Here is a 22,450-nt window from a genome sequence, read left to right as displayed (position 1 = left end):
TGCTGCTGAAGTTACTTTCACTGTGGCTAGTCTAAGTTACTGTAACTATCTCTCTCCTCATTAACCCATTGTCACATAAATAAACTTGCTGATTTGGACTCGATACTCCCACTGTGATTAGTCTAATCTCCAATCAAACACTGCCAGCTAGCACCATTCTGTAAATTACGTAAAATCTGTCCGTCGTTCTAGCATTGCTCACCACGGTAGTTAAAACCTCCGTGTAGAAAGGAAGGGGGGGGGGGGGGGGGAATCCACGGTTTATGGGAGCAGTTTACACTGACGGTGATGGGACAGCAACGTCCACCAATCCATACCGCACCAAAAACGGCAGCAACACCGGCTTCACGGCAACCACCCATCGTGCACGCATCACAAAACCCACGCCACACCCACACCGTCACCGTCCATGGAAAAATGCGGCAAGAAACGCGTGATCATTCATTCATTCCATCCCGACGCAGGCGACAAAATTCATCTGTACATACACAACAGACATGATGCTTTCTCCCTTCAAAATGGCAGTAATCCACGTAGGAGTATTACATTACGGACATAACATATGCAGCAACAACAAGAAGAAAGGTCTGGCAGGGTGGCTAGACGTGGGTGCATGATTTCTTGAGGGAGATGGCCTTGCCCAGCTTGGTCGTGTCCAGGCGGACGCTGCACTGCACGTTGTTGTAGAACCTGGGCTTCACCAGCTTGCCCAGCACCAGCGCCCGCGCCCTGATCCTCAGCGTCAGCTGCAGCGGCACCGGCGGCGGGGGCACGCCCTTGGGCCCCGGCGTGCTGCTCAGCCCCGCGCCGCCGCCGTACAGCGGCACCTTGTTGCCCACCACCGTCACCGCCACCTTGCGCTGGCTCTTCCGAGGCTGGTAGAAGTACTTCATCTGCCACAGTTGTTGTACCAGGATTCAGAACTATATTTACTAGTAGATGGTTTTGTAGCTTGAGTTCAATAGAAAAAAAAAAGGAAAGAAGTCATATGAATTGGATTTCCCGCGGAAAAAGAAGGAAATAAAGAATATGAACTGGATGACAGCAACTCGGGATGGCGATGTGGTGTCCGAGTTTTTCAACAGTGTTCAGTGGTCTCTGTTTTTTGTTTCTTTTGCGGGGAATTGGTCTCTGCTTTTGTAGCTATCAGCAGACGTTGCCATGGCTAAAATTAACGCCCTTTGTTTTGGTCAAGACATGTGCAGCTGTAGTCCAAAGTTCACATCTAGAAACCACAGAGCAAGACTGACTTTCTCTTTGGGCTTACAATATGCAAATGTGTGTTCATAAGACTAGTGGTTGACGTAAATGCAGCGCACAAATTTTTACGTATCTATCAACAAGAAATCAATCGTTCAGGCCGAATGACCTGAATGCGGTATTGTGATTAATTCACAGCCATTTACGTAACAGATTGACTCGGTTGTTCTCCAACTTGAGGCTTACCATTCGACCGATCAATCAGATGAAACCGTTCAAAGAAATCTGTACGAGGAATTAAGGATGCGCGTGCGGGAATGAATGAATGCTTACGTCGCCGGATGCCATGAGGAGCTGGGAGTAGTAGAGCGTGACGGGCTGCGCCGTGACGTGCACGCCGAAGAAGCTCCCCGTGTTGCGGAACGTGAGCCTCACCGTGGCGTTGATCGTGGACATCTCCGTGGGCACCAGCGACGCGTCCGTCCCCGCCTGGATCACGAAGCTGTGGAACGTGACGCTCTGCGCAATCAACGGAGAGGAATCGTCAGTTCTTGCATAAGAGACGACGAATCACGAATCCGGCCGAGAGGAAAGGAGGAGGTTAGTACGTACGTTGACGGAGACGACGGGCTTCTGGTTGCGGCTGGCGCCCCAGAGGATGAGGGCGAAGAAGGTGAAGAGCACGAGGAAGGCGCCGACGAAGGCCAGCCCGTAGCGCACCTTCTTGGGGAGCGCCGAGAAGCCGCCGGCGCGGCCGTCGGCGTCGTCGTCGTCCTCCATGAGGAGCCCCTCCTCCTCGATGGCCGCCTCCTTCATCCAGGGGCTGCGGCGCGCCGCCTCGCCGCCGCCGCCACCCCCGCCGCGCTTCCCGCCTCCGCCGGCGACCCCGCGGCGGGACGAGCCGGCGGAGGGGACCTTGCCGGAGAAGCGCGAGGAGGAGGACTCCCTGGAGTGGTTCCCGAGCGAGCGCGGCGGGGAGGCGGCCGGGGAGGAGTGGAAGGAGGAGGCGGCCGTCTTGGAGTGGTTCTCGCCGTCGTCGTGGCTGGGCGACTGCACGTAGTAGGGCGCCCGCGAAGGCGACGACGGCGCCATGCTCGACGTCACCTCCGAGTCGGTCTTGGCGTGATGCATTGCGAGAGCGTTCGGCGTGCCGTCGTGCGCCCTCGTCGCCGCCCTCTCCCTTCTCTTCTCTTCTCTTCTCTTCTCCCTTGGTTGGTCGTCGTGTCCTTGGGCGCGGTCGCGTGCGTGGCTGGCTCTTGTAGTGAGCGTGGATGGGTGTGTGTAGTAGTGCTCGCCCACCTCTGTCTGGCGTGCGCGGAGGATCGGGCCGGGGTGGACGGGACGTGTTGGGAGGTGTGCGTCCGCGTCCGGGGATGACTTCCGGGGCGTGGCGGGGCGGCAGCACCCAGACCCGGAGGGCGCGGATCCGCCGCTGCTGCTATAACGATGGGCGGTCCTACGCATTCGTCAACCATCACTCTGAACGGGTGGCGTTTAGCCGTTTATAGGCCACTTGTTTTGCTTAATCCGAGCCGTCAATTCATGATCCGATCGTTGTTCTTTTTCATGGCAATACAAGTCACAATTTATATCATAAAGACTATAGTACAAGCACCCTGGACACCGACCTCACAAAACCAAAAAAAGAACCGAACGCTAGTCTTTGTATAAAGAACACCAATCAAGAAAAAAAATACGCGTGGATCCAACGACCCCCTTCTCGGCGGAGGAGAGCCGTTGGAATACGACAGCGGAGGAAACTCTTCTGACCGCTGGTGAGTTCGCCTTTTCTCTCTTCGCGACGAAGAAATAAAAAGGTAACACACACTAAGTTTCCCTTCTAACTGAGATTGTGACTGGCGGTATACATTACATATAGTAACGACATGGGGTGGTTGCACCGATGACCAAGGGTTTAGCATCCGTCATTAGTTTAACGCATTATCAAATCAAATAAGATAACTTAAGAACAAGTAGAACAAGAAAAGTGTCTTTGCTAATCCAATCGCTATCCATGTTACAAGTATCCGTTTCTCTCATTTCCTTTCTCAAGTTGTTTTCTGAACCATAATAAAAAGAGGACGCCGATATCCATCGCACGTGTGACATAATAGACATTCGCCCACACACCATGTGTGGTATGAGTAGGAGGCAACCCACGCGAGCTGTGTGTAGGCGAACAGTAGAATTGCTCACACGTGTGCGCAGCTACTTCGTGCCACAAGCCCAACAAGTACTACTCATCCTCACCCCGCGCGTGTGGCACGGAGCAAATATACCCACACGTTCCGGCGCAGCTACATTAGGTACCTGCGGGATGACGATTTAGTTGCCATCCGGGATGGCAGATGTAGTTATCCGGGATGACAAATGTGGTTGTAAAAGCATGACAACTCTCTCTGTTTTGGTTAACTATAGTTGCTATGTCCAATTTATGATAGTTGCCGCGTGTAACCAAATCACAATTGTCCTGTGTGATTAATTACTCGCCACATATGGTCAAACAATAGTTGTCATGTGTGTTTACCTAGTTGCCACGTGTGGTTAATCACAGTTGTCATGTATGTTTATCTGATTGCCACGTACGCGCAACTGCAGTTACCGTCTAGCAAACGAATCATAGTTGCCATGTGTGTTTGCCTAGTTGCCATGTACGCGCAACTGCAGTTGTCATCCAACAACGTACGGCTGTCGTGTGGGCGAAAATCAGTTCTCCCACACGCGCGGACTAGGTGGTGGCCGTGTGGGCAAAAACTAGTTCGCCCACACAACACAACTGGTAACCGTGTGATGTGTGGCGTGTGGGCGACCTTTTCAACACCCACACACCGGACTTGTCCTACGTGGCACGCGAAAACTGTCTCAATGTGTCAAGATTCATGCAAACTTAACTAGACAGTTATCCAGACATATGGGCGAGTTGCAATGTTGCTATATATATGTGAGCGTTAGTGTTTTCGTAAAAAGAAAGAGAGAAGGAATCGTCAATGCATTTAAAAGAATAGGTATCGTCGATGAAGTACTACTGCTATGCTAATGCCGATTTCCGCACTTATTACATGAGTATCACTTTGTTGCTTGTGCCGTTATCTATTTCACTTAGAGTAACTCTATTCCATCTTCAAAATTTAAGGTCCAAAGCCGCATCCCAAAACTCCCAAGTTTTTAGGGGGTGCATTCTAACACATCTCAAAATATACACGTATTTCCCTCACTCAAATGCAATAAACCTCACTCCAACTTCATTTTAACATCTTTAGTCAGACATCGATGTTTTCAAATACATACATTTCAAGTGCTACTAAAAGAAAAACACACATGTTCAGCGTTCACAAATAATACTGAAAGCAACACCATAGTTCATCTGAAAGCATCAACATAAACACATCATCGGAATGCAATGAAATGCAACATAGAGCATAGATCAAGCACACCTGTTGTGACAGCCACTTTCATAGCACATCGAACTTAGCTGTCGGATTCGGGTTCCGGCAGACCCTTGAGGTTCGAACACTGGGGCGCGCGCGGAGATTTCGCCTCCTACCTTCCTGCACCCCTCCGCCACGCTAGAATCAAAGCTATGAAAAGAACAACACAAGGGACGCAAGGTTTATACTGGTTCGGGCCACCGTTGTGGTGTAATACCCTACTCCAATGTGTGGTGTGGTGGATTGCCTCTCGAGCGGATGATGATGAACAGTACAAGGAAGAACAGCCTCGCGAGGGTCTGTTCTTGGCTGGGGTGATGAACTGCTGGGAGGAGTTCAGCCACCTTTCTCTATCTCATCTCTCTTTCTGCTTACCACCTCTCTACTTGTCGAGCCCTTGGAGGAGACTGAGCCGAACCCCTTGCTACGTGGGTGGCCGGTCCTATTTATAGTGGCCCTGGTCCTCTCCCCAAATATTGAGCGGGAAGGGAGCCAACAATGTCGGGCTAATTTGAAGGGGGACATCAAGTATCAACTATCCTGACAAAAATAGTCTTCGCCTGCGCAAAGCTCTGGTGATGACGCCGTCTTGGGCTCCATGGTGACCTCCGTCTCGTAGTCCTCCTGGTCTTGGTCTCGTTGCACCGAAATGACAACCTTTGCCTGACGCCTCGGTACTCCGCGGCTGCGCTTGCCCCCTTTGCACCAAAGAGGAAAGGAGGGCGCCGCGCGGGCTGGCACTCGCCTGGCGCCCTGAGTCATCATGGCTTGCGTCACGGGCACCTCGCGAGGTACCCCGCCTTGATCTCTCCGCCTCCTCGTGAGCCAGCCTGACGAGGCCGTGCCTGAGGAATGTTGTCCGCCCCGCGAGGCTTGGCCCCTCGCGAGGGTCTTGGATTTGTGCTGGTGAAGATGGGCCGTGCTGGGCCCCCCTTTGAGCCACGCCGCAGGCAGGCAAGTCTGGGGACCCCCGTTCCCAGAACGCCGACAGTAGCCCCCGGGCCCAAGGCGCGCCTGGACTTGGCCGTGGAGGGAGGCGGAAGGGCAAGAGCGAAGCGCCGCGGGCCCTAACAGCCTGCGGCCTTAGGCGCCGCGCGGCAGTTGATTGGACGTGGGCGGCACTGTTCCCCCACGCCCTCCTTATCTTGCGCCTTGCTAGGCGGACCCGTAGTCGTACACAGCCGTTCCCCTTTTATCACTCGAGCGCTTCCTGTCCTTCCTCCGCTCGAACCCTGGTTTCTGTTTTCAATTCAATCTCGAATCCTCCCCCCTTTCCTATCGCCATGGCCTCGACGAAGAAGGGAAGAGGGAAGAATCCCGTGTCTCCGCCTCGCCCGCCGCCGTTGGCGGCCTCCGCTGAGGGTTTGGGTAAGGTCAGCTTGGCTCTGGCCACCATCTTCAATGAGTGCGGGAGAACAACGGCCTGGCCCGCGTCCCACTTCTCCATCGGCAGGATAGTTACCGAGGTCCCATATTTCGCCGATGCCCTGTGGGCAGGTCTGGTTCCCCCCTTTTCTGATTTCTTCAATGCCGTTCTCTCCCACTATCAGATCCACGTGCTGCATCTGAGTCCTGAATCCATCACCCTCTTTTCGGTCTTCGCCTTCGTCTGCGAAGCCATGGTGGGCATCCCTCCTTCGGTTGCCTTGCTGCGCACTTCTTCTCGCTGCATCTTGTCGACCCTACCCAATGCTGGGCGGGCGTAAGCTTCGTTGCCGCGCCAGAGACTGCCGCCTCTGGGATTGACTTCAAGCTCCCCCTGCCCGCGGTTGGGTTTCGCGAGCGGTGGCTGTATGTGGACGCAGGGGTGCCCAGCCCCCTGCTAACGGAGCCGACCTCGCCTACTGTCCCCAATTCGGGCTGGGACCAGGTGGCGCTTGAGAGCCCCTGGCTCGTCTTCGTCTGGCGCCGCTTCGCGCTCTTAAGGTCGCTTAGCGTGACAGCGCCCAAGGTGGTGAAAGAGTTCCTGCTATGCCGCGTTGCTCCTCTTCAACGCCACTCTCGCCGGATGTGGGCCTTCCGTGGGCGCGAGGATAGTATGAGGCTCCAGGAAGAGGACCTGGCTCCTGAGGTGCTGAAGACGTCGCTCTTGACCCTGGCTGGGGACCCCAACCCCGGTAGCGTCCGGCGGGGAGGGGCCTTGTTGTACCTCTGCCAGAGCAGGGTCGACTTTGTGAAGCAGATGCCTTCCTTCGATGAGTGGGGGCTGCGCCCCGCTGGCCTTCAGGGGTCTTGCGAGAATCCGATGGTGGTGACTGCCCTTCCAGTCGGCCAAGGCGACTCGTCCCCGAGTGGCGGAGTAGGGAGGTACGAGGCGCCAGAGGCCGAGGGAGCTCCCGGCGTGGTGACGGCACCGGGCGAGGCTCATGAGGAAGCAGTTATTGGGGCCCATGCCGCTGAGACTGAGGGTGACAAATAGCTGCCCTCTGCGCCTGCGACTGGGGCCCCTGAGGCTCCAGCTGCTTCTCTTGGGGAGGCGATTGGCGGCGCACATCAGGCAGGCGCCCCTGACGCTGATCGTCTTGACGCTCCATCTTCGTCGCAGGTTGATCCCTGCGCCCGACTCTTAGACCGCTTCTGCGTGGACTTTGGGGCTCTCCGGAAGAGAAGGGAGGCCCTGGCGACGGTTACCCTTGTCGCATGCTGAAGCGCAGAAAGTACTTCACCACTGATGAGTAAGCCTTCTCCTTTCCATGCTCCTGATCCTTCCGTTGCTCTTACTGACCCTTGCTCCGCAGGCCCCTTCCAGCCGAGCCTGCTGAGACGGCTGAGGAGCCGTCCCCTTTGGCTTTGCCCCCTCCACCGTCCTCGAGCGCCCCAAGCAGCGGAGCCCTTGTGGCGAGGGCAATCAAAGGGGCGAACCATCCCGAGGCGTATCGTGGCCCCGCGCACCTCGCGATCCTCCTTCGTGAGCCTTCTCATGGCATAGCCAACCTGCCATGGGCTTCTCGCCTGGTCGTGGACTGCGATTGGCTGAGGCGCTTCCTGCGCTCTTCTCCTGAGGTCGGGCTGGCCCCAGGCCGGGCTTCTGACGCGGCGTGCCCGGCCTTCATGAGGGTGCCAGCCCCCAGCCCCCAGCCTGGAGGGGGAGCGCTGACCTGCAGCCCCCGGCGCTTGCTCGGGGCAGATGATGGTGTGGAAGACGTGCTTGAGCGCGCTCGGGAGCGTCGAGCTCTCCGCCAAGGATTCCTTCGAAGGGCGACTGACGCAGTGAGCCTGCTTGGTGTGGAGCTTGCTGATGAAGACGCGCGCCTTGAGGCCGAGGGCCTGCGCCTGGCTGCAGAGAGGCGCGAGCTGGAGGGCGCCATCGCCCTTGCGCGCCGTCAGCGCGACCTTGATGAAGCAGAGGCCAAGGCGTCGTTGGTGGCCTCTCGGGAGGCCCGGTCCCGGGCTGCTGAGGAAGCTCGGGAGGCTGACCGGCGGCGAACGGCTGTGGAGGAGCGGGCTCGGGAGCTCCTGGCCTGGTGCCACTCGCTGGAGGAGCAGGTGGAGCTGCGTGAGGCAGCCCTCGCGTCGATGAGGGTGGCCTCCGGCGACTCGGCGGAGCTCCAGAAGCGTGAGGAGGCGCTGACGCTGGAAGCCGCCGAACGTACCCGCGAGTACGAGCGTCTGGAGACGAGGGAGCGCTTGGTGACGCAGGCGGAGGACGATGTCGCTGCACAGGAAGCCCGTGTCCTGGAGGAGGTCGGACGTCGGGTGGCGATGGCGCATTTGAACCTCGAGCACGAGTTCGAGGAGAAGCTGGGGTTGATCCGGGCCGAAGCCGAAGGCAGGACTGCTGCCCTGAGGGCCAAGCTGGAGGAGGTGATGCGGCGGGCCGATGCTTCCCGGGCCACCCTTGAGGTGGCGCAAGGTGGGCTAACCACCTCCCAGGCTGAGGTGCTCCTTCTTCGCCAGCGGGTGGAGGAGGCTGAGGCCGTCGCGCGCCAGAACGCGGACGAGATACGTCAGCGGCGGCTCTTGGAGCATGAGCACGACCCCATGCTGACCACGCTCCGGGAGAGGGCCAACGCGGCCTTGGGCAACATCTGCGAGGAGACCGTCGGCAAGCCGCACGCGGTTAACTACACGGGCAATCTTCAATTCTTTACTGACGTGGTGACGCAGCTGGAGGCGCGGTCGATCAGGGCTGACAGGTTGGTGGAGGAGAGGAGCCGCGCCCTGATCAGGCGCGCCTTTTCTCGTGTCTTCAGCCATCTTCGGAGCATGGATCCCCACTTCGATTTCGACGCCGCCATCGCCCCAGTCCCCCAGGCCGTTCGAGGTGAGCTGGCGCACTGGGTGCAAGACCATGTGGAGGCTCTTATCAGGGCCTTCGCCTCGGATAACGATGACACAATCGTGGCGGCTGGCGAGGGTGGCGTGACGGGCGGCCCTGACGCCGCTGGTGGCAACGCGGGCAGCGGTGGCGAGTTCAGCGACGCTAGCAACAGCCCCGATGGCGCTCGTGAGGACGCATTGGGAGATTCATCCGACTGGTTGTGCACCGTTCCTGCTTACCCTGTATGAATAGAACTCAGGTTTTGGCCTGATAGCTGTGAGAGCATTTTGGAGGGGGGGCCCTCATGTAAAACTTGTGTTTATCGTATCAGTAGGAGCTACATTGCCCATGCGCCCGCGCCAAGTGGTTGGCTTAAGCGACGCGCTGGTCGGCTAATTTACCTTTGTCCCTTGCTGGCCCTGGGGCAGCCCGCGGGAGGCTGTGGAGCCCGGAGTGTTTCCTGATTGAGTCCGTTGGACCTGCAGTAAGACGCCCTCCTGAGAGGACGCGGCGGCGGCAGTGTGGGCTGCGCGCAAGTTAGGCCTGACCCGGCTCGCGAGGGGCTCACGAGGGGAGGCAGCTGAGGCGAAGCGGTAACCGAAATGCGAGAAATTGCTCGAACGAGACTAAGCACCCCTTCCCCGAACACACGCAAATCTGAAATTCGAATTCAACTTGAATCCAGCGGGGGAAAGCGGCAACCAAAGGGAAGAGCAACAAAAGCAAACAAAAGACCGCGTCCGGCACCTAGTCTAGTCTTGGACGTCTTCTCACCAGCGCGGAGCTAAGTGCTGCCACTGGGCGTGTGAGGGAGCCCCAGGGCCTGAGGCCGGCACCCCTGAGACTCCGGGGCGTGTACAACCCCACTCATTATTACGTGAGAGTGTCACGGGGCGGCGAGCTTCACAGGCACTGGGCCTTCTTCATAGGTACTGGCCTTGCTTCATATCGCCAGATGAGGGCCCCGCCTTGTGCCACACTCTAGTGCCATCAGCAACGACCGGAAACCAGGACGCCGGCCGATGGGGTAGAGCGGTCGCCAACGGTTCCCCCGACGACCACGGGTCCTCCGCCGGGGGCAGGCCCTGGGGCACCTCCCCAGCGGAGGGCCTACCTCCTGAGAATGCCTTACTTCGAACGCCGCGGTGGCGATGTCGGATCCCTGCCTCTCTCCTGCAGCCCCCTGCGTCCTCCTCCCGAGGGGTAGGAGACTGTGGGAGTGGGGCAGCTGCTCGCTGCAGCGACCTGCACCTCCTGCGATCGATGGTTAGCGTATACCTGCTCCTGAAGAATTAGCGGTACCCGATAATCGTTGCCTCCAGCGTGGCCAGTGGGACCGTCCCGGGGCTCCTGGAAAGGCTCAGCTTCTAGTGCCTCGTCACCCCAGTTTGGGCTGAGGAGCGAGCCTTGTCCGTTCTCGTGAGGGTGTCCTTGGTCCATCATGAGGGGCACGTATTCCTCCGGCGCCGTCATCCCGAATGTCACGCCGTAATGCCCCGCATGCCACGCAGTCCTGCCTGACAGGCCCACCGTGGGGTGGCAGCGCGGCCGCCCACTAGGGCCACGGGTCATGTTGAGTCCTTCGCGGACCGGGGGCGGGGGCAGCGCCGCCGCCGGTCCGGCGCTGACAGCTTCGCTGGCGTCAGAGTAGCCTTGGAGCCCACGGGCGCGCGCGGGGCCCCCGCGTAGGTCGCCCTGGGCTTGAGATGGGAGCTGGGTGGAGAAGGGGTGAGCCCCCGAGGCGGCGAAGCCCAGGAGCTCTGCCACTCGCTCCTGCAGCACGTCGTGGCCGCCCTCCAGCAGTCTGCACTGCAGCAGCTCTCGGGCCATCGTGAGTGCGGCTCTCGAGTTCGCCTGCTCCCGGCGGGTGTACGGTGTCGTGGTCGAGGCGTGATTGGAGGCCCTTGCTGCCGACCGTGCCTGCCGTGGTGTAAGAGTTGTCGAAGCCTGTCCGCGTCACCCGCGGCCCGCAGCGCCCTGCGGACCGCGAGCTGCCTGGGGCACAGGGCCGCCCAAGGCGAGCGGTTCTGTGCGGGCGGGCCACGCAGCCCATGGGTCTGGGTTACCCTCCTGGTCGCCGGGCATGGTGATGACGACGCGACGTGGCACGGAGCGGTGGAAGACGAATTCCGGCGCACCCCTACCTGGCGCGCCAAATGTCGGATTTTGAGTTTCGGCAGACCCTTGAGGTTCGAACACTGGGGTGCGCGCGCGTTAGTGTTATCGTAAAAAGAAAGAGAGAAGGAATCGTCAATGCATTTAAAAGAATAGGTATCGTCGATGAAGCACTACTGCTATGCTAATGCCGATTTCTGCCTGGATCTGATGATGACTTATTACATGAGTATCACTTTGTTGCTTGTGCCGTTATCTATTTCACTTAGATTAACTCTATTCCATCTTCAAAATTTAAGGTCCAAAGCCGCATCCCAAAACTCCCAAGTTTTTAGGGGGTGCATTCTAACACATCTAAAAATATACACGTATTTCTCTCACTCAAATGCAATAAACCTCACTCCAACTTCATTTTAACATCTTTAGTCAAACATCAATGTTTTCAAATACATACATTTCAAGTGCTACTAAAAGAAAAACACACATGTTCACCGTTCACAAATAATACTGAAAGCAACACCATAGTTCATCTGAAAGCATCAACGTAAACACATCATCGGAAAGCAATGAAATGCAACATAGAGCATAGATCAAGCACACCTGTTGTGACAGCCACTTTCATAGCACATCGAACTTAGCTGTCAGATTCGGGTTCCGGCAGACCCTTGAGGTACGAACACTGGGGTGCGCACGGAGATTTCGCCTCCTACCTTCCTGCACCCCTCCGCCACGCTAGGATCAAAGCTATGAAAAGAAAAACACAAGGGACGCAAGGTTTATACTGGTTCGGGCCACCGTTGTGGTGTAATACCCTACTCCAGTGTGTGGTGTGGTGGATTGCCTCTCGGGCGGATGATGATGAACAGTACAAGGAAGAACAGCCTCGCGAGGGTCTGTTCTTGGCTGGGGCGATGAACTGCTGGGAGGAGTTCAGCCACCTTTCTCTATCTCACTCTCTCTTTCTGCGTACCACCTCTCTACTTGTCGAGCCCTTGGAGGAGACTGAGCCGAACCCCTTGCTACGTGGGTGGCCGGTCCTATTTATAGTGGCCCTGGTCCTCTCCCCAAATATTGAGCGGGAAGGGAGCCAACAATGTCGGGCTAATTTGAAGGGGGACATCAAGTATCAACTATCCTGACAAAAATAGTCTTCACCTGCGCAAAGCTCTGGTGATGACGCCGTCTTGAGCTCCATGGTGACCTCCGTCTCGTAGTCCTCCTGGTCTTGGTCTCGTTGCACCGAAATGACAACCTTTGCCTGACGCCTCGGTACTCCACGGCTGTGCTTGCCCCCTTTGCACTAAAGAGGAAAGGAGGGCGCTGCGCGGGCTGGCACCCGCCTGGCGCCCTGAGTCGTCATGGCTTGCATCACGGGCACCTCGCGAGGTACCCCGCCTTGATCTCTCCGCCTCCTCGTGAGCCAGCCTGACGAGGCCGTGCCTAAGGAAGCTCCGTGTCGTCCGCCCCACGAGGCTTGGCCCCTCGCGAGGGTCTTGGGTTTGTGCTGGTGAAGATGGGCCGTGCTGGGCCCCCCTTTGAGCCACGCCGCAGGCCGCAGGCAGGCAAGTCTGGGGACCCCCGTTCCCAGAACACCGACATTAGCAGTTTGGTAGCTCTCGATATCTTGAGGAGTGATATCCCAATATTATTTTTTCTTTTCATACAATCACGTGACATCCGTAATCATGAGTGTTGGGTTTAGTCCCACATCAGTTGTGGGGGGAGCCATAACACGACTTATAAAGGCGGGGGTGTCCCCTCCTAACATGCTATTATTGGGGGGGAGGAGGGCCCAAGGCCTCTCATAACTCGGTGTTGCTCTTCGGTTGGGTCTAGTGACGCAGATGGGTTGGAAACGCTAGTGTTATCAGACCCGAGATTGCGTAACAATTGGTATCGGAGCCCAGGTGCCCAGAATAAATCTCGGTGGACTCACGGGTGGTCGATCATGGTTGGTGGGAAAGTGTTGGTGTTAGCGGGCCCATGGGTGACCGATGTGTGAGGGGGACATTGTTGGATTTAGTCCCGCATCGATTGTGGGGGGAGACATAACACGACTTATAAGGGCGGGGGTGTCCCCTCCTAACAGGCTAGTCTTTTGGGGAAGAGGGCCCAAGGCCTCTCATAAGTCGGTGTTGCTCTTCGGTTTGGCCTGGTGACGCAAATGGTTCGGAAACGCTGGTGTTAGCGGACCAGAGATTGCGTAACAATTGGTATCAGAGCCCAGGTGCCCAGAATAAATCTCGGTGGACTCACAGGTGGTCGGTCATGGTTGGTGGGGAAACATTGGTGTTAGCGGGCCCATGGGTAACCGATGTGTGAGGGGGAGAATGTTGAATTTAGTCCCACATCGATTGTGGGGGGAGACATAACACGACTTATAAGGTCAGGGGTGTCCCATCCTAACATGCTACTCATTTGGGGGGAGAGGGCCCAAGGCCTCTCATAAGTCGGTGTTGCTCTCTGGTTGGGCCTGGTGACGCAGATGGGTCGGCAACGCTGGTGTTAGTGGACCCGAGAGTGCGTAACAATGAGCGCTCGCTCTCGCTCCATCCTCATGTAGATCTTTGCCTCGGCCTCTATCCTCAACCTCTCATTCTCGATAGCAAGCCTACGCACCTCCTCCCACGCCTTTCTCTTCTTGGAAATTGCCGTCATCATCAACTCTCCTCAATCAACTTGAGCTCCATCCACCTTGCCATTGTAGTTTTCTTTCGTTCGGCCACGACTCCCTTTTTGTGTATTATCATTTCTTTGATCTCCTCTTTATATGTGTCACCCAATACACCACCATTCTTTTTTCTCTCTTTTTTGCCATCCGTCCTAATGGTAGGGGTGTTACTTATTCCCCTTTCCTTACCATCGGGATCTTCCCCATGACGATAGAAAATAAAGTGGCAATCTCACCCTTGCTTGTGTTGTCTCCCAATCCCTACTGGTTCACTCCTCATTTCCTTGTAGAGTTTTCCCATAATTATGCAAAGCGAAGGGCGTTTCACCCTTCATCTTGTTCATTTACCTGTATAGAGCTTTGTCCACTTTCTCAATAGTAGTTGACCATCAGTTGCATTGACCTTGAATTGTCAGTTGATACGTCTCGAGTGTATCTTTTTTTATTGTTTTATGATATGTTTATATCATTTTGGCATAGTTTAGTCATCATTTTTTATGATTTTGCTGGACTACCCTATTAACTCAGCGCCTAGTGATAGTTTTTGTCTTCTGCTTGTTTTTTGATTTGTAGGAAAATCAATTTTACAAAGCTCCAAAAATACTCAAAAATCCAGAGAAATTTTGCATCAGGGAGCTTCTAGAGGGCTTAGGACCCACCAAAGGGGCGGTATAGCCTCCACACAGCCCCACCACATGGCGAGGGGCATGTGGGCCCTCTGGACCGCCTTTACACCTCCTCTTGGCACCTATATTTATCTTCCGCTTCAAAAAAGTGTTGCATGTGATGAATTGGAGCTAGTTATGTGTCGCCCTAGGTTATAATTGTTGCATGATGAATGCCATCCAACATAATTATCCATCGCTGATCCAATGCCTATCAGCTTTTCATATATTGATCTTTGCTAAGTTACTTTCATTGTTGCTACTATTACTATTGCCATTGTTACCGTTACTTTGCTACCGATCAACTTGCTACAGATTAAGTCTTTCAGGTGTGGTTGAATTGACAATTCGGCTGCTAATACTTGCGAATGTTCTTTGGATCCCCTTGTGTCGAATCAATAAATTTGGGTTGAATGATCTACCCTCGAAAACTGTTGTGATCCCCTATACTTGTGGTTTATCAGTACTATCGACCTTTGTCTGTGTGAATCTCCTATTGCTTTGATAACCTTGGTTCTCTGTTAAGGGAAATACTATCTGCTACTATATTGCTTCACCCTTTCTCTTCGAGGAAAATCCCAACGCAACTCACAAGTATCATGGTGCGGCCACCCTCCTGGGCGAGCTACCTGGATGCGTGGGGATGTGGAGGCTCGTCTCCCGATGCCCTTTGGCTATAAAATCATAAATGACCTAGAAAACCCACATAAAATCATCAGGACTTTATGCCATCGTGTGTGAGGTGGAACTTGGGCGGAGCACTTTTTCTCTCCGATGGAGTGATTCTGCCGGGGAAACTTCCCTCCGGGAGGGGAAATCGAAGACTCATCATCACCAACACTGCCTTCATCATATGGATCATCATCTTCACCAGCACCATCTCATATCCAAACCATGGTTCTTCTCTTGTGTTCAATATTTGTATCAAACCTTAAATTTGTACATTGGAGTGCTCGTAGTGTTGATTACATCTTGTAGTTTATTCTTATTGGTTTAATTGGTGGAAGATTGTTATGTTCAGATTGTTAATCATGTTTTTATACCCACCGATCATGATCCATATGATGAGGTGTGAGTAGTTCCATTAGTTCTCGATGACACGGGAGGAGTCTTGTTGCTAGTAATTGATAACCCACAAGTGTAGGGGATCGCAACAGTTTTCAAGGGTAGAGTATTCAACCCAAATTTACAGATTCGACACAAGGGGAGCCAAAGAATATTTGAACGTATTAGCAGTTGAGTTGTCAATTCAACCACACCTGGATATTAATTATCTACAGCAAACTGATCAGTAGCATAGTAATATGATAGTTTTGATAGTAGTGACAGCAGCAACGGTACCAGTAATAGTGATAGCAGTAATTTGTAGCAAGTGTAACAGTGATGATAACAATAGTAACGCAGCAAGATCAATAAGGATAAATTCGTAGGCACTGGATCGTTTACTTGTTGGATGATATTCATCATGCGACAGTTATAACGTAGGGCGACATGACACTAGCTCCAATTCATCGATATAATGTAGGCATGTATTCTGTAAATAGTCATACGTGCTTTATTAAAAGAACTTGCATGGCATCTTTTGTCCTACCCTCCCGTGGCAGCGAGGTCCATATTGGAAACTAAGGGATATTAAGGCCTCCTTTTAGTAGAGAACCGGAACAAAGCATTAGCACATAGTGAATACATGAACTCCTCAAACTACGGTCATCACCGGGAGTGGGTCTGGTTGTTGTCACTCCGAGGTTGCCGGATCATAACCGTAGTAGGTGACTATAACTTACAAGATCGGATCTAGAACATGGATATAATGATGATAACATAAATAGTTCAAATCTGAAATCATGGCACCCGGGCCCAAAGTGACAAGCATTAAGCATGGCAAAGTCATAGCAACATCAATCTAAGAACATAGTGGATACCAGGGATCAGGCCCTAACAAAACTAACTCGATTACATGACGAATCTCATCCAACTCCTCACCGACCAGCGAGCCTACGAAGAAATTACTCACTCCTGGTGGGGACCATCATGGAGTTGGCGATGGAGAAGGGTTGGTAATGATGAAGAACGAAGACCCCCCTCTCCGGAGCCCAAACGGACTCGAGATCTGCCCTCCCGAGGAAGAGTAGGGCTTGGCAGCGGCTTCATCTCGTGGATCGTTATAATTCTTTCTCCCTGATTTCTTTCTAGAAATATGTGATTTTATAGTATCAGGGTGGTCGTCAGCGGGGCCACCAGGTGGGTACAACCCACCTGGGCGCGCCAGGAGAGGGGGGCGCGCCCTGGTGGGTTGTGCCCACCTAGGGGCCCCTCTTCGGTAGGTCTTGGCTCCAAAAATTCTTATATATCATATAAAAATTCCTCAAAAAGTTTCGTTCCATTCCGAGAACTTTTATTTCTGCACAAAAACAATACCATGGTAGTTCTGCTAAAATCAGCGTCAGTCCGGGGTTAGTTTCATTCAAATCATGCAAATTAGAGTCCAAAACAAGAGGAAAAGCATGAGAAAAAGTAGATACGTTGGAGACGTATCAGTAATCATGTGAAGTTGGTTCCCCTTCAATGTTTAAATATTATGTTGTGTTGTTCTTCCTCTAGTGGTGTTATGTGAACATCGACTACATAACACTTCACCATCTTTGGGCCTAGGGGAAGGCATTGTCGAACTACTTTGTAGATGATGGTTGCGAGAGTGATAAAAACCCAAGCCCTAGTTTGTGAATTATTTCGCAAGGGGTTGTTTGGATCCAATTGTTTAATGTTACTGTTAGATTTATCTTAATTACTTCTCTTATAGTTGTGAATGCTCGCATGAAAAGTGTAATCATAACTAGGTATTTGTTCTAGATAGAATAATACCTTAGCTCTGGTCCACCCACATAATAATTATCAAGGCAATAAACGTTAATGCAATGAATCACGGTGGAAGTAACTTGGCGATATTCATGTGTGTTCTCAAGAGCATTTTAGTCACTAAAAGAAACACATCCGTCTTATCCTCAGGAAAATTAAGGATTGGGCCACTTGCTGCACTTTGCTACTTTTGTTAACTGTTACTTTGTTACTATCTTGCTATCAAACTATCTTACAACACAGTGAAACCTTGCTAAAAATTGCTTGTCAATTCATTTTTCTCCTCATTTGACACTCTTACTTGTCGAAAAGGCTATGATTGACCCCCTATATTTGTCGATCATCCATGGGTATGGTTACATGATAACCCACAAGTATAGGGGATCGCAACAATTTTTGAGGGTAGAGTATTCAACCCAAATTTATTGATTCGACACAAGGGGAGCCAAAGAATATTCTCAAGTATTAACAATTGAGTTGTCAATTCAACCGGACCTGAAAGATTTAATATCTGCAGCAAACTATTTAGTAGCAAAGTAATATGGAAGTAATGGTAGCAGTGGCAAAAGTAACAGTATTGGTTTTGTAGTGATTGTAACAGTGGCAACAGAAAAGTAACTAAGCAAAGATCAATATGTGAAAAGCTAGTAGGCATTGGATCAGTGATGGATAATTATGTCGGATGCAATTCCTCATGCAATAGTTATAACATAGGGTGACACAGAACTAGCTCCAGTTCATCAATGTAATGTAGGCATGTATTCCGAATATAGTCATACGTTCTTATGGAAAAGAACTTGCATGACATCTTTTGTCCTACCCTCCCGTGGCAGCGGGGTCCTGTTGGAAACTAAGTGATATTAAGGCCACCTTTTAATAGAGTACTGGACCAAAGCATTAACACTTAGTAAATACATGAACTCCTCAAACTATAGTCATCATCGAGAGTGGTCCCGATTATTGTCACTTCGGGGTTACCGGATCATAACACATAGTAGGTGACTATTGACTTGCAAGATTGGATCAAGAACTCACATATATTCATGGAAACATAATAGGTTCAGATCTGAAATCATGGCACTCGGGCCCTAGTGACAAGCATTAAGCATAGCAAAGTCATAGCAACATCAATCTCAGAACATAATGGATACTAGGGATCAAACCCTAACAAAACTAACTCGATTACATGATAAATCTCATCCAACCCATCACCGTCCAGCAAGCCTACGATGGAATTACTCACGCACGACGGTGAGCATCATGAAATTGGTGATGGAGGAAGGTTGATGATGACGATGGCGACGGGTTCCCCTCTCCGGAGCCCCGAATAGACTCCAGATCAGCCCTCCTGAGAGAGATTAGGGCTTGGCGGCGGCTCCGTATCGTAAAACGCGATGAATCCTTCTCTGTGATTTTTTTCTCCCCGAACGTGAATATATAGAGTTGGAGTTGAGGTCGGTGGAGCCTCAGGGGGCCCAAGAAATAGGTGATACGTCTCCAACGTATCTATAATTTTTGATTGCTCCATGCTATATTATCTACTGTTTTGGGCAATATTGGGCTTTATTATCCACTTTTATATTATTTTTGGGACTAACCTATTAACCGGAGGCCCAGCCCAGATTTGCTGTTTTATGCCTATTTCAGTGTTTTGAAGAAAAGGAATATCAGACGGAGTCGAAACGGAACAAAATCAACTGGAGAAGTTATTTTTGGAAGGAAACACACCTCATGAACTTGGACCCCACGTCAGGGGAGACACGAGGTGCTCACGAGGGTGGGGGGCGTCCCCCCTAGGGCGCGCCCCCTGTCTTGTGGGACCCCCGTGGCTCCTCCGACGTCCTCCCTGCACCCATATATACCCACATGACCTAAAACTTCTAGAACGCAAGATAGATCGGGAGTTCAGCCGCCAGAAGCCTCCGTAGCCACCGAAAACCAATCTATACCCGTTCCGGCACCCTGCCGGAGGGGGCAATCCTTCTCCGGTGGCTATCTTCATCATCCCGATGCTCTCCATGACGAGGAGGGAGTAGTTCTCCCTCGGGGCTGAGGGTATGTACTAGTAGCTATGTGTTTGTTCTCTCTCTCTCGTGTTCTTGATTTGGCATGATCTTGATGTATCGCGAGCTTTGCTATTATAGTTGGATCTTATGTTTCTCCTCCCCCTCTTCTCTCTTGTAATGAATTGAGTTTCCCCTTTGAAGTAATCTTATCGGATTGAGTCTTTAAAGACTTGAGAACACTTGATGTATGTCTTTCCGTGAATGTCTGTGGTGACAATGGGGTATCACGTGCCACTTGATGTATGTTTTGGTGACCAACTTGCGGGTTTCATGACATTGAGAACCTATGCATAGGGGTTGGCACACGTTTTCGTTGTGATTCTCCGGTAGGACTTTGGGGCACTCTTTGAGGATCTATGTGTTGGTTGAATAGATGAATCTGAGATTGTGTGATGCATATCATATAATCATACCCACGGATACTTGAGGTGACATTGGAGTATCTAGGTGACATTAGGGTTTTGGTTGATTTGTGTCTTAAGGTGTTATTCTAGTACGAACTCTAGGGTTGTTTGTGACACTTCTAGGAATAGCCCAACGGATTGATTGGAAAGAATAACTTTGAGGTGGTTTCGTACCCTACCATAATCTCTTCATTCGTTCTCCGCTATTAGTGACTTTGGAGTGACTCTTTGTTGCATGCTGAGGGATAGTTATGTGATCCAATTATGTTAGTATTGTTGAGGGAACTTACACTAGCGAAAGTATGAACCCTAGGCCTTGTCTCAACACATTGCAATACCGTTTACGCTCACTTTTATCACTTGTTCCATTGCTGTTTTTATAATTTCAGATTACAAATACCTTTATCTACTATCCATATACCACTTGTATCACCATCTCTTCGCCGAACTAGTGCACCTATACAATTTACCATTGTATTGGATGTGTTGGGGACACAAAAGACTCTTTGTTATTTGGTTGTAGGGTTGTTTGAGAGAGACCATCTTCATCCTACGCCTCCTACGGATTGATAAACCTTAGGTCATCCACTTGAGGGAAATTTGCTACTGTCCTACAAACCTCTGCACTTGGAGGCCCAACAACGTCTACAAGAAGAAGGTTGTGTAGTAGACATCAAGCTCATTTCTGGCGCCGTTGCCGGGGAGGTGAGTGCTTGAAGGTATATCTTTAGATCTTGCAATCGAGTCTTTTAGTTTCTTGTTTTATCACTAGTTTAGTTTATAAAATAAAACTATAAAAAATGGAATTGAGTTTTTCTCATACGCTTCACCTTTTTAATATCTTTCGTGAGTATGATGGAAAGGATAATTGTGCTCAAGTGCTAGAAGAAGAAATCTATAAAATGTTTGGCACTAAATATTTGAATGATGAGCATGATTGCAATGTTGTTAGTATGAATTCCTTGAATATCCATGATGCTAATGATATGCAAAGCCACAAGCTTGGGGAAGCTATGTTTGATGAAGATGATATTTTTTGTCCCCCAAGCTTTGATGAGCAAATTTATTATGATGAAAGCATGCCTCCTATCTATGATGATTATTGTGATGCACGTATGCTATAAATAATAATTATATCCATGAAAATTGTCATCATGATTTTAACTTTCAATTGGATTATGCCTCACATGATAGTTACTTTGTTGAGTTTGCTCCCACTACTATTCATGAGAAGAATTTTGCTTGTGTGGAGAGTAGTAAATTTTCTATGCTTGTAGATCATGAAAGGAATGCTTTAGGTGCTGGTTATATTGTTGAATTAATTCATGATGCTACTGAAAATTATTATGAGGGAGGAACATATGCTTGTAGGAATTGCAATAATATCAAGTTTCCTCTCTATGTGCTTAAAGTTATGAAGTTATGCTTGTTTTACCTTCCTATGCAAGTTGATTCTTGTTCCCATAAGTTGTTTGCTCACAAAATCCCTATGCATAGGAAGTATGTTAGACTTAAATGTGCTATTCATATTCTTCATGATGCTCTCTTTATGTTTCAATTCTTATCTTTTATGTGAGCATCGTTGAAATCATCATGCCCAGTTAGGGGCATTAAACGATAGCGCTTGTTGGGAGGCAACCCAATTTTATTTTTGTTCCTTGATTTTTGCTCCTGCTTAGTAATAAATAGTTCATCCAGCCTCTGTTTAGATGTGGTTTTATGCTTTTAATTAGTGTTTGTGCCAAGTAGAACCTTTGGGAAGACTTGGGGGAAGTCTTGTAAATCATGGTGTCAAAAACAGAAACTTTAGCGCTCACGAGAATTGCTGCTATTTTTATTTGGAGAGTGATATTTAGTTAATTCTTTTTGAAGATTATTAATAGATAAATTCCTCAGGTCCAGAAATTTATTTGAGAATTTGATTAGTTCCAGAAGTATACGTTTGATCCAGATTACTACAGACTGTTCTGTTTTTAACAGATTCTGTTTTTCGTGTGTTGTTTGCTTATTTTGATGAATCTATGGCTAGTAAAATAGTTTATGAACCATAGAGAAGTTGGAATAAAATAGGTTTGAAACCAATATAAATTAATAATGAGTTCATTACAGTAACTTGAAGTGGTGATGTATTTTCTTATACTAACGGAGCTTACGAGTTTTCTGTTAAGTTTTGTGTTGTGAAGTTTTCAAGTTTTGGGTAAGGATTCGATGGACTATGGAATAGGGAGTGGAAAGAGCCTAAGCTTGGGGATGCCCGAGGCACCCCAAGGTAATATTCAAGGATAGCCAAGAGCCTAAGCTTGGGGATGCCCCGGAAGGCATCCCCTCTCTCGTCTTCGTTCATCGGTAACTTTACTTGGAGCTATATTTTTATTTACCACATGATATGTGTTTTGCTTGGAGCATCAATTTATTTTGTTAGGGTTTGCTTGCTGTTATTTAGAACAATGTTTTGCATCTTTTATTTCAATAAAAGTGGCATTGATAGCCTTTAATATGCCTATGTTACAAGTATACATGTTGTTGTTTGAAAACAGAAAGTTTACCGCTGTTGCAATAATTCCCTAGAAAAGTCAGAATGTGATAAAATGTTGAAATCTTTTGCATATTAAGATCTGATAAATTTACTACAGTGGGAAGTTTCTTTAATAGTTTTTGGAGCTAGGGAAGTATGGATGTTTCAGCATTCTTTACAGACTATCCTGTTTAGGCAGATTGCTGTTATGTTTGCATTGTTTGCATATGTTTGCTTCTTTAATGATTCTATTTGAGGATAGGACTATT

At 50.6% G+C, this 22,450-nt stretch overlaps 1 protein-coding gene across 1 annotated transcript; it reads right to left on the bottom strand.

Annotated features, from left to right (window-relative positions):
• Window positions 1-418: 418 nt before the first annotated feature.
• On the bottom strand, window positions 419-2,615 carry LOC123189221 (uncharacterized). The gene is made up of 3 exons (XM_044601586.1): window positions 1,813-2,615; window positions 1,534-1,719; window positions 419-893 (listed from the first exon to the last, which is right to left on the bottom strand). Exons 1-3 carry the CDS (start codon window positions 2,329-2,331, stop codon window positions 600-602), a joined length of 999 nt encoding a protein of 332 aa, XP_044457521.1. The 5' UTR covers window positions 2,332-2,615; the 3' UTR covers window positions 419-599.
• Between the last annotated feature and the right edge of the window lie 19,835 nt (window positions 2,616-22,450).

Source organism: Triticum aestivum, chromosome 2A (genome assembly GCF_018294505.1).
Source record: "Triticum aestivum cultivar Chinese Spring chromosome 2A, IWGSC CS RefSeq v2.1, whole genome shotgun sequence".
In the NCBI taxonomy this organism is placed as follows: Eukaryota; Viridiplantae; Streptophyta; class Magnoliopsida; order Poales; family Poaceae; genus Triticum; species Triticum aestivum.
The sequence above is the reverse complement of the archived record's forward strand: the minus strand, read 5'-3'. Positions and strand labels throughout refer to the sequence as shown.